At 38.6% G+C, this 12242-nt stretch overlaps 1 protein-coding gene across 1 annotated transcript in view; it reads right to left on the minus strand.

Moving 5' to 3' along the window:
* The window catches only part of SPTA1 (spectrin, alpha, erythrocytic 1), a 69660-nt gene that overhangs the window by 49015 nt on the left and 8403 nt on the right, over window positions 1–12242 (minus strand). The window contains exons 5-14 of the mRNA XM_008586049.1: window positions 11629–11775; window positions 7600–7754; window positions 6479–6614; window positions 6265–6366; window positions 5479–5583; window positions 5265–5366; window positions 4133–4243; window positions 2504–2581; window positions 2209–2364; window positions 582–786 (exon numbers count right to left, since the gene is read on the minus strand). Coding sequence (XP_008584271.1) covers window positions 582–786; window positions 2209–2364; window positions 2504–2581; window positions 4133–4243; window positions 5265–5366; window positions 5479–5583; window positions 6265–6366; window positions 6479–6614; window positions 7600–7754; window positions 11629–11775 — 1297 coding nt within the window. The remainder of the gene's footprint in view (window positions 1–581; window positions 787–2208; window positions 2365–2503; window positions 2582–4132; window positions 4244–5264; window positions 5367–5478; window positions 5584–6264; window positions 6367–6478; window positions 6615–7599; window positions 7755–11628; window positions 11776–12242) is intronic.

Below are 12242 nucleotides of genomic sequence, written 5' to 3' on the forward strand. Positions count from 1 at the left end.
AAATATAAGTAGAGACTATTCAAGCAGACATGTGGGAATTTTTTAAGAGCTTACAGCAGAGCCTGAACACTTTTAGATATGCAAAAACTACAAAAAGTGATCAAGCTCTATTAGAATGAAATATTGTAAGAACATCACTTGTGACATCAACAGTCTTTTAATGTCTAATTTAATAACCTGGGTAATAATATCTTGACTAGTTTATAAAAACAAAATATTTAAAATCAAATTTAAGCACACTAGATTTAAGTACATAGCCAATACTGAATTAATGATTCATGAATATTTATTCAAGAGAAAAAAATATATAGGAGAAAACTAAAAATAAAAATAAAAAATAATTTCAGCAAAAAAAAAAACCTACATACATGAAGAAAACAGAAAAATTGTGTTCATACCTACTGTGAAAAATGTAGGCTGGATTTTAAAAACTGCTTGGCCAACAGAAGGAAGACACAGGGAAGCAAAAAGGTATCATCCTTTCTCATAAAGTTTACCAGGTAAATTCAAAGTGGTAAAGTTGAAAAAGATAAGTTTCAGAATGTAGGAATTGGACTTCCACTAAAATCTCTGCATCTAACCTTTCTGGGCTGTGGCCTCCAACAATTCCTTCCAGAGGCTGGCAACTTCACTCACACGAGCAGCCACATTGTCAGAGGCATAGTGATTTCCCTCAATCATCTCCTGGCCAGTTTTCTCCAGTTTATTAAGCAGGATCTCATTAGCTGCCAATTCCTGTTCAAAGACTTGCTGCTTTTGAACCTGGCTTTTCAAGTTCTGTGCATCCTGAGAGAAGATGAAAAAAATAATGGAACTGTTACTTGAAAAAAGAGGGGCAGAAATTTTGAAGATGGGGGGTTACTTCTCACTATAAATCTAACTGTACACTAAGAAGAGGATAGAAAGAAAAACTGTCCTAGTAGAACGTTTGGGAAAGTCACGCTGCCAATCTCTCCTGCATACATGTAACAGACATGGCTAACAAGTCCAGCTTTTATTGCTACTGAGCCCAGATATGAACTGAATATCATTTTGAATATGGCACTCCATGCAAGCATTAACAATCAATCAGAGCTGACATGAAAGATGAAAATTGTTTTCCATCCCTCCCCTAGTACATAAGCCATTTTTCTATTTATGCCATACAGAGAAAATCTCCTTTTTCTGTATCAACTGGAACCATAACTCCTGTAGAGAATACAAACACATATTACCTAGTTTCACAGAATATTATATATCTTATAAGAGGGTACTACATTTTGAAGTACTCTATACATATATGATATTCACAGCTCTATTAAGATCTAAAAAGAAAGGATCAAAAGTATACATTTAAGACTAAATTATACCTGAAAAAGTAAACAATTTCAATAGGTATTGTCCTAGAAATCAAGAGACTAATTCTAGTTCTGGTCACAAAGGTGAGGGCTTGTGAGTATACATGTGTATGCATAATAGTTTATATTACAAAAATTACTTTATATGCATATAGTTTATATATAAACTATAGTGAAATATATGTTTTTGGAACAATCCTAAGGAAAAGAAATCTACAGCTCAGAGATAATTCAGGAATATCCATAGTTATACAAACTAAAAGAGTAGATGGTGAGAATTCAATCCCACGTTCACCTTCTCCAGAGTTCATGCTTCTAAACTTTATGTTAAATCTCCTTCTAAATAACTAGATAACTTTGGGCAACTCACTTCCCAACTCAGATCCTGGTTTCCTCTTCTATAAAATAAAATGTTGTTCCCTTCCAGCTACAAAACTGAGTAAATCTATACTACACAAACTCTTAAGTTACTTTTGAGTTCCCAGTAACTTTCAAAAAATTTGAATGTATCATTGGGATTAGACACAATATTTTTCCACCTACAAAGATGTGGAGGGGAGCAGAAGAGGTGATAAAGCGACAATATAGATAAAGATCATTTCCTCCCTCCCCACATTCTTTTAAGGACCACTGGAAGTTGTGCCAGAGGAAAAGGGTGAGGGACAGCAGGGCACAGGAAAACCAGAATCTAGATTATTGGTTTTGAACTAGATATATAACCTTAGGAGAGTCATTGCCCTTTATTGAGTCTCTGTTTCCTCATCAATAAAATGAGGATTACTAGCTGAATACCAAAGTCCATTCAGCTCCAACACTGTAATTCCATGAAACTAACTCCTGAGTACATCCAGGGCCTGAAAACTCTGCCTACTTTGTAATCTTCATCATCTGCCATCTTTTTCTTCTTGTTGATCCAGTTCTTTAGGTCATCTGAGTCCTGATACAGTTGTTGCAGAATTAATGAATCCTCCAGCAATCTACGTCGAATGGCAGCCTTATCACGTAGGGCGTCCCGCCGGGCCAACAGCTGCAAAACCCAGGAGTAAACTGTCAGCAAAACTAAATATGGACACAGGAGACTTATTGCCCTCCCTGGTCACCATGCTCCCAACACTTTCCCGGTCCCCAGTGCACAGGCAGGCAGAGCTCTGGGCCCTTGGACGTACCCCGTCACGGATAGCAGCGATGTTCTCTGAATCATAATGGTCATTGTCAATCAGTTTTGTTGCGGTCTTATCTAAGGTCTGAAAAATAATAAAGTAGATTTCCCTCAGTGATCACTGAGTAAGTAACCACAGTTTGTGAAGCTGTTTAAAGATGAAGCATAGCAATGTGGGAAGAGGGCAGGTTTGAGTTCCAGATCTAGGCCCTAGTTCTGATTTCTGTTATAAATTGTATTTCAAAATATATACCTCAGGCATGCCAATTATCTTTTTTGTGTACAATATTTTAAAATCCAGGTTAATGAATTCAGATGTCACTGCAAGGTGAATATTTGATCTTTTCCTAAATCTTCAAGAGCCATGCCTAGTGTCCAGTCTGTCTATCTGTATATCTATATACTCATCCATCCATCAATCTATTATCTATATCTATATCTACAGCTACATGGGAAGGGGAGTCAGAAACTGTAGAGGTAAATATCTACCCATTGTCAACCATAAATCCCCAAATTGTTAGAGCTCAGAATTAATTAATTGGTTGGAATAGGAAAATGATATAACATAAATGATAGCATTTCATAAACAATAAATTGTTTTACACTGTTAGCTTTTACCAGTGAGAATCAATACAACAAGCATGTTAAGTCCCACACTGTTGGAAGATTAACAGGGAAGACTTAGAATTTGATTGTTGTTGTTGTTGTTGTTATTGCTGGTGGTGGTGCTGGTGGTGGTGCTGGTGTGTGTGTGTGTGTGTGTGAGAGAGAGAGAGAGAGAGAGAGAGTTTTAAGTCAGCACTATCCTAGGAGACAGCCAAAGACATAATCATATTGGACCTAGGAAGTCTTCCTCACATTTCTCTGAGTGTTGCTTATATATTGACCACTTTTCTGGGACATTGTAACTTAAGGTTAACAGAAAAACTTTGTAATAGCATTAGATGAGAAGCACAAAGATAAAGATATGAAGGGTACTACAAAAAGTTGATGGAAATATTCATAGTATCTTTTAATACTATTTTTCCACAAATTTTTTGAAGTACCCTCATATACTATAAAGAAAAGATATACTGTAAAGGAAAAGGGTCTATATTGCTTATACATAACTAGATATTACTAAAAATAAGAAACCTATATTAAGATATTACTAGGGAGGAAAACTAAGATAAGAATACATTTCAAACTTTGACATTATAATTCTATATTGAATATGGATCCAATAGTTTCTATATTCATTGCAGAAAAAGTAATACACAATCATGTACTTTATCAGAAATAATAATGGCCTGTTATCTTGAAAAACTTTTTAAGTATGCTTTATAGAACAAGAAATATATCGATAAAAATGGGTATGATTATTTCTCTGAATGTTTTCTCTTTTCTTTTTTCAAATTATATGTATTAAGTTTGGGCTTTTATGCTATCAGTTTATATCTTTATAAAGTTGAATCAAAGAGTTTAAAAAATATATATAAGCATTACCAACAATAAAACAAGGGATGTAACTTTAAGAATAATCCTCATGCTATGTCTGATAGCTGTAGGAGTGATTCTATCTAAGTACAGGTATTGTATGAGACGATGTATACAAACAGGAAGGAAGCAAATGCCCAAACCAGAGACCATCTCTTACCGTGATCTTCTCTTCCTGGGCAGTAAAGGCTTCCTCAAAGTCATCATGCTTCTGAAGAAGGGCTTCTACACTGCCCAGTGAGTTTCCCAGATCCTCATTTTCCAGAAAGGCCTGTAGAACAAAGAAAAACACATCCCAGCTGTGCCTCATTGTTGAGAAACATTCCTCTTGGAATATCTCTGAGATGAGGACTAAGGAAGGAGGAAAGGGGGTTGGAGAGCAAGGTGGGAATTAGCACAAATTGGGATAGAATCTGCCAAGAAATTCCAGCTAGTTATAGGTGCTGCTGAATTAACTTCATCAAAAAAAAGCAGTGCAAATTCTCAGAATCCCAGGATAATAGATAAATTTTCAAGGATTTAGGGTTCTGCTACCTCTGGCATAAAATTGTTAACAATAAAAATCTATATTCTAATGTTCTCACAGAGTTCCGGGGCAATTCGAAACATTATCTCCACCTCATCCTTCACACAGCCCTGGAGCTGTGCTTGGAATCTAGGGAGAGGCAAAGAGTCATGTCAATCTTATTGTGATTATCATTCCAAGGAGTGCCAAGATGACTCAGTGCTGGGGCAAAATTGCTCTGGGTCAGGGAGCCGAGGTAAGCCCCCATGATCCAGGAGATTAGCTTGATGGCAAACCTGATTTCATCATTCAGTGGAATTCTGAGTGTTTAAAGCTTTTATGTTATTTAATGTAAATTTTAGAGACACATATATAGGAAAAAACAGTTCGACTTGAGATTGTATAGGAGGGAAGAAAATGCACTGTAAGATGAATGAGGTGCAGAGTCCTCACAGAATTTACAATCTAGATATGAGGATGGGAACGTGATAGAACAGAGCATATGTAATGCAGCAAAATGGTACGGGGGTTTCAAATTAGGTAAAGCCAGAAGGTTGATGAAATAAAGGCTCAGAGGTGAGGAAGCATGCATTGTGTCCTGAGAATTCCAAGTGACTCAATTTAGCTAAAGCAGTGTGTGGAAGAGAGCAGTGTAAAAGTTGGGTCCATATTAACATGTTTAGATGACTTCTATCCTCTTCCCATTCAGAGATTACCATATTATTACCAGATTAAGTAAGTGCTAACTATGTAATCAAGATTGCAGAAACTGTTAAAACCAGATTACCTTTCCCTGAACTTCATCAGAAGCTTCATGATTGGCATCCAGTAGGGCTTGACCAGTCTCATCAGCAGATTGAAATCGGTCATCATAATCGTCAATCTCATGCTATGGTCACAAGACAAAATGTCTCAAAATGCAGCAAGAAACCTTCTGGCAATCCTGGCATTGAGCCAAGTCACTTCTCCCTCCTCATACTGGGGAGGCTTCTCCTCTCTACCTTATGCTGCTGATGCCTGTCCAGCAGGGCTTCCCCTCCAGCCACATCTGTGGGCAGCTCATCAGCATTGATCAGAGCGGTCTTCTCCTTCATCCAGCCTGAGAGCTCATCGTAGTCAGATAAGAAGCGCTGGTACCTGTGGGGAAGGCGAGGTAAAGAACAGGAAGGAAAAACTGGATATGAAGGGACTTTGAACAGTTAGGGGTGGGTTGAGCTAAGATGTGCTAGGTGCTTCTCTTCCAATAATCCTACCCCTCTCCTTCCCCTGATGCACATCCTGTTATTTACAGTCAGAGTTCCTTCAGTGGTATAGCTGTAAGTTCTCCACCCCGGGCTGTGTGTTCATAGGGTAGAGTGTCATTCTGTGATGCAACAAATGGGCATTACATCTTCACCCCCCAAAAGCCACACCTACTCCACACGTATTTGAAATAGAATGAGGTGCTCACAATGCAGCCAATAAACTAGATATGAGGATGGGAACGTGATAGAACAGAGCATATGTAATGCAGCAAAATGGTACGGGGGTTTCAAATTAGGTAAAGCCAGAAGGTTGATGAAATAAAGGCTCAGAGGTGAGGAAGCATGCATTGTGTCCTGAGAATTCCAAGTGACTCAATTTAGCTAAAGCAGTGTGTGGAAGAGAGCAGTGTAAAAGTTGGGTCCATATTAACATGTTTAGATGACTTCTATCCTCTTCCCATTCAGAGATTACCATATTATTACCAGATTAAGTAAGTGCTAACTATGTAATCAAGATTGCAGAAACTGTTAAAACCAGATTACCTTTCCCTGAACTTCATCAGAAGCTTCATGATTGGCATCCAGTAGGGCTTGACCAGTCTCATCAGCAGATTGAAATCGGTCATCATAATCGTCAATCTCATGCTATGGTCACAAGACAAAATGTCTCAAAATGCAGCAAGAAACCTTCTGGCAATCCTGGCATTGAGCCAAGTCACTTCTCCCTCCTCATACTGGGGAGGCTTCTCCTCTCTACCTTATGCTGCTGATGCCTGTCCAGCAGGGCTTCCCCTCCAGCCACATCTGTGGGCAGCTCATCAGCATTGATCAGAGCGGTCTTCTCCTTCATCCAGCCTGAGAGCTCATCGTAGTCAGATAAGAAGCGCTGGTACCTGTGGGGAAGGCGAGGTAAAGAACAGGAAGGAAAAACTGGATATGAAGGGACTTTGAACAGTTAGGGGTGGGTTGAGCTAAGATGTGCTAGGTGCTTCTCTTCCAATAATCCTACCCCTCTCCTTCCCCTGATGCACATCCTGTTATTTACAGTCAGAGTTCCTTCAGTGGTATAGCTGTAAGTTCTCCACCCCGGGCTGTGTGTTCATAGGGTAGAGTGTCATTCTGTGATGCAACAAATGGGCATTACATCTTCACCCCCCAAAAGCCACACCTACTCCACACGTATTTGAAATAGAATGAGGTGCTCACAATGCAGCCAATAAATAAACACATGACAGGTAAATAACAGGAAGCACCTTGTGGTAAGAAGGGACTAGAATTAGGTTTAGGATTCCTCATGAATCTTAGCTCAAATTTAACTCTATTAATATAAAACAAACTGCAAACAATGGTTACCTGTTCACAAATATTAAATGCTCAACATTATGTTTTAAATCAACAAAAAGATAAACACCATCTTCTGGTAACTTAGTAACTAACTGTAAGAATTAACTACTGAGAAGGTGGTTGGTTATCTGGGTGTTTCATAAGTTTTTAACCTACATTTGGGAGATAATTTTGAAGTTATTTTTATGCTCTTTAGCTTAGGACTTTATTTCAGCTCCTCAGCTATAGCCAAGATCTTGAAATGTTACTTCAGATGCTTTTCTAGTTTTAGGGGCCACTTCATAACATACTACAACTACACAAACAGGGGGAGACAGAGGGACATTGATGGGTGGAGGTGTGATGCTGAGTACTGTATTACATGAGCCCACAGAGGACTTCCCTTGGAAAATTAAAACTTCTGTTGCCTCTACTGAGCAGGCAGAAGAGCTGAGTCCCTCTCTATTTTACTCCATTCTTCCTCATTTCTGCATTTTCTATTACAGGTGGGCCCTGTAGAGATAGGCAGAGCAATAGAGAGGAGGGTTCCCCCACCCGTAAGAAGCCTGCAGTTTTGCATATCTGCTAGTAGCCAGGGCACGGATGTGCTCCCAGTTGGACACCAGATCCTCTTTCATCTGCTGGATTTGAGGTGCATCTGAAGGATGAGAAAGCTTCAGCTTGTCTGCTTTGGCACATAACTCCTTCACCTTTGGGATTTAAAAAAAAAAAAAGTAGGAAATCCAGGTACTCTGATTCTTGACAAAGTTTTGTGGGAGGTATGTAACAAAACAATCATATGATTACTAATTTATAAATATATTTATATCGCTATGTCTATGTTAATATATTAATATGCTATATTAATAATTTACTGAGTACTTTTTATCTCATTGTCTAGGCATTTTACATGCATTTTCTCATTTTATATTCTTTAATAATACTATGAGGTAGAAACTATTCTTATTCCCTTTTAATGTGAAAGCTAGGACATAAAGTATTTTATTTGTTCATGGTCATTCAGCTAGATAGTGTCAGAAGCAAGGCTCAGACCTAAGTCTGTCCTTCACCACCCCCACCCCCACAGTTTTCCTAAATATTATTGTGAGAGTCAGACATTTCTGCCCAGAAGGACAAGAAAAGTCCAGTAATACCAGACCATTTTAAGCACAATTCCTGAGAAAAGCGTTATTAGGGCAAAATGTAGATATGGGTAACTTACCACGTGTTACCATTAGTCATTTTATTATACTGCACTATAACTGAGTGTTGTCTGAGGTTTAGAATTTCATTATCAGTATTCATCAAATTGTGGGGTTTTATTATTCATTATTAGGAAAAAAAAGACCAAAAACAAAAAAATAAGGGAGAATAAAAGCATAAGTAGAACAGCAGACGTTTGCAGAAACTGAACACAGGGATAGGGCAATAATTAAAGCACAGCAAGTGTGGATTTTTCTGTGGGCTGACTCCCCTGTGGACGCTCAGTCGGTAGTAATTGGTTTAAATAATGGCTACAGCTGTGAGGGAAAAAAATAGAAGATGGGAATCACTCAAGAATACAGTCTTGCTCCAGGTAGTAGTATGTCTGTGTCTACTCCTCCAGATACAGGAATGGAGTTTTTCCAGCTATTAGAAGAGAACCTAAAGGTAGATTTAGCTTTAAGTGTCCTGGAGTTTATTATAAAAGGAGGGAAAAAAATGTTTCTATGATCTACCGAGTGAAGGACAAAAAGAAATATGATTCAACAGCAACAGAAGAAAGTGTGGTTAGATGAAAGGAAAGACTCTCTGGCCACGGGGTATTTTACTGAGTGAAATTGGGAAACCATTATAGGAGATGTATTTTTTGTTTTTAAATTGTGAAACATGTTACATAAAACAGAGAAGAATTTAAAACATATATATGTATATTTAAATAGCTATTTAAATAAAAATAAGGAGTATCCAGTATCCATGTACAAATTATGAAATAGAATGAGGAAGTATATGCAAGTGCTGCAGAATTTCTCCTTCATTAAAAATAGTAAGTTTATTGTTCCCTCTGGCGGCACAATTATTGAATACTGCTCATTTCACACTAGTTCATTCTTTGCCAGAAGTGGAGAATGGTCATTATAGCCAGACACTGAATTTCACCATAGTTCTGCTCACTAGCTGTATTACCTCATCCACATTACCAAAGCCTAGAAAATCAGCCTTCCACACATTGCATCTTGTGCCCTCACCACTGGACGAGCCTACTAATACAAGGTGCCCAGCCCTGATGTTATTTTCAGAGCTCCATCTTGTTGATACCTGTCATATCCCCTGGAAATTCTGGAAAGTAAGTAGAGGAAGAGAACATTCCCCTTGTGAAATATTGCTTAATTTTCCAAAACTCTAGTACTGTGGTCCTTATCTATTTTGCCATTGTGGGGAAAATAGGATAATTTAGTCAGGCTCCCTTCACTCAGGTCTGGTTGGGGGTTGAGCAGCACATTCTAATTTCTTAGTAAACAAGTTGTGTGTGGGTGGAGTTAATGTGCATGTGCATCGATGCATCTTTTTAGTTATTGCTGTTGTGTGTTCCTCAGTTTGTGAAGCAAGCTGGCCAGCAGAGAGCTCATGTCTTAAAATAGAGCATGTTTACTCTGCTGGCAGCTGCTCAGATTCAGTTTTTCTTTGGACTTTGCCAGTAGCAGTTGAGTTTCTGAGTTTCTCCTTTGTACTGCCTAGGTATTAGACATGTGTGTTCTTCACCTATGGCTCCAAGGACCTTGCTGCTGTTACCTAGCTCATAGATCTGCCTGTGAAGGGTTTGTGAATGGGCTCTAGGGATCTTTGAGCACTAGACCACAGCCCTAGCTCTACAGCTATCCTGATACCTTTGAGAATACAATGAAAGCTATTTCTGTTTTCCCAGAATTATACACACATCCTTATACAAAAGACTTTACAGAAAATTTCAGGCATTTTCACAAATCATCCGGAGCAATAAGACTTATGACTACTAGATTAAGCTAGCAGTATCAGCCTGTTTTGATATTTTTGCAATTTTGAGAAGTCCCTGTATGCCCAAGTCTCCCTACTCCACCTGTACCCATTCTTCCTAGTTTTATTCCCATTCCCAAGCCTCTCCAGATAATTTTCTACATTCTCCTTCTTGAGTACATAGTTATTTTTATTATAGTGATATATACTCTCCAAAAGAGCAAAGGATATACTCTAACTGTGTTGCATTCATTCTTTCTGTGGCAATTGAAAAACATGGCCATGTTATTTTGCCCCACCTTCCTTCAAAAGGTATAGTCTGTATCCTCATGCCTTGGATGTGAGATGGACCTTGACTTGCTTAGAAGTAAAATGTAGCAGAAATAATTTGTAATTTTCTATGAGATCCAGCACCCAAGCCTCAAGAAGCCTTTTAGCGTCTGTTCTCATCCTCTTGAAACACTGATATATAAAGAAGCATATTAAACTAAATGGCAATAGGTCACATGAAGAAAGCCTTCGTCATCCTTGCCAACGCCCCAGACATGGGATTGAGGCCACGTTGGAGCGTCCATCCCAAGTGAGCATCCAAATAACTTCAGCCACATTAGAATACCAAGTGAGATCAGAACAGCCCATCTGAGCAGCTCAAATATCTTTCTCACTAAATCATGAACAATAAGATATTTGTTGTTTAAGTTTTGTGGTGGTTTGTTAGAAAGTAATAAATAAATAAATAACCTCCACAATGAGAGAAAAGTGGTGAAGGGAGAAAATTTAGGGACTATTGGAAATGTGGCCTAGAAAAAATTGGGAAACAAATTATTTCCCTACTGCAGTAAACATTTATTCTGATATCTTCGTTCTATTAATACAGAAAAGTCATTCCCACTGCAGAGCTGCAATCATAATGAGACCATAAATGGAAAATCACAATATAACCAACTTTTAGAGTTTATTTATTTTATGTACATTACACACACACACACACACACATATCGTGTGTGTGTGTGTGTGTGTGTGTATAAAATCAGATTGGTTTCCCAGTTTTCTTGTGTATACTAGGGTCATTTTTTCCCGTAATGAGCCTTCACCTGCACAAAGATCACAAACTTATTTAAGAATTTTCTTAAGTAAATGAAAGTTAATTCGGCTCCTTTTCTCTTCCTACCACCCCAGAATAATCATGTATAATGATATCATATATGTGTGTGTGCATGTGTTTATAATATATATATAATGATAGCTCAAAATTATTTTATATTCTCGGCTGCTTTATTCTTTTTACTTTTCATAAAGAAAAAGTGCCCCATAAACATGAGTAATTAGTGTACTGTGTGGTACAAGAGCCATCTCATTGCTCATTGTGGATCTAATTTTTCTAAACACACACACACACACACGCATGCACATTCACACTTCCATTTCCATGAACTGCCAAAGGGTGAGCCTGAGAGGAGAGGAAACTCCCTAGGGCATGTTCCTCCAGGGACATGCATCCCTCTGTTTTCTCATACTGTCTCATCTCCCTCATATTCCACCTACTAATGCCCAGAACTTCTTGAAGATCAGAACCCATTCCCTGGAATAGGTCTTCTACTGTCCCCTCACCTTAGCACACTCATCGGCATAGTGGTTTACTCCATCCACTCTACCCTTCCGAGCTTCCAGGTCCACTTGAAACTCTTCAAACTTCTTATGTAGAACTTCTGTGCGCTCCCAGTCATCACCCAGCTCCACTGATGTCACTATAGCTTCCTGTAGACACAGAAAAATTTATTGAGTCACCACCAAACATTTAGGAGCTCCTGCAGGTCAAAAGTTCCAAATCCCTGCTTGCATTCCCAGGATAACTCATGTGGCGATTCTGGGTGAACCTGGGAGGACCCTCCTGGAAAGAGCCAGAAGCAGGAGTGTATTTTGTGGCATCTCAGCCAAGGGGACAGTGCTCTTTGGGGTAATCTTTGAGCAAGATCAAGGGCACTGTTGGCCAGAGCCCCTAGAAGCACTCTTTTGTGTTTTAAACATGAGGAATAAACTCATCTTGGTTTTACTAAATTCAGCATACTGAGTATCTACAAAAGCATTACATCAGGCACTTGCTTAGATAAATCCTCAGTCCTAACTATAGGAGTATGCTTTAAGTATACAGAAAAAAAAAACTCTCTACTATTATAGGCACTGTGAGACAAGGGATTAGAGAAAGAACTGGCAATCCTATCAGC

The sequence above is a fragment of the Galeopterus variegatus genome, unplaced genomic scaffold (genome assembly GCF_000696425.1).
Source record: "Galeopterus variegatus unplaced genomic scaffold, G_variegatus-3.0.2 Scaffold3812, whole genome shotgun sequence".
Lineage (NCBI taxonomy): Eukaryota > Metazoa > Chordata > Mammalia > Dermoptera > Cynocephalidae > Galeopterus > Galeopterus variegatus.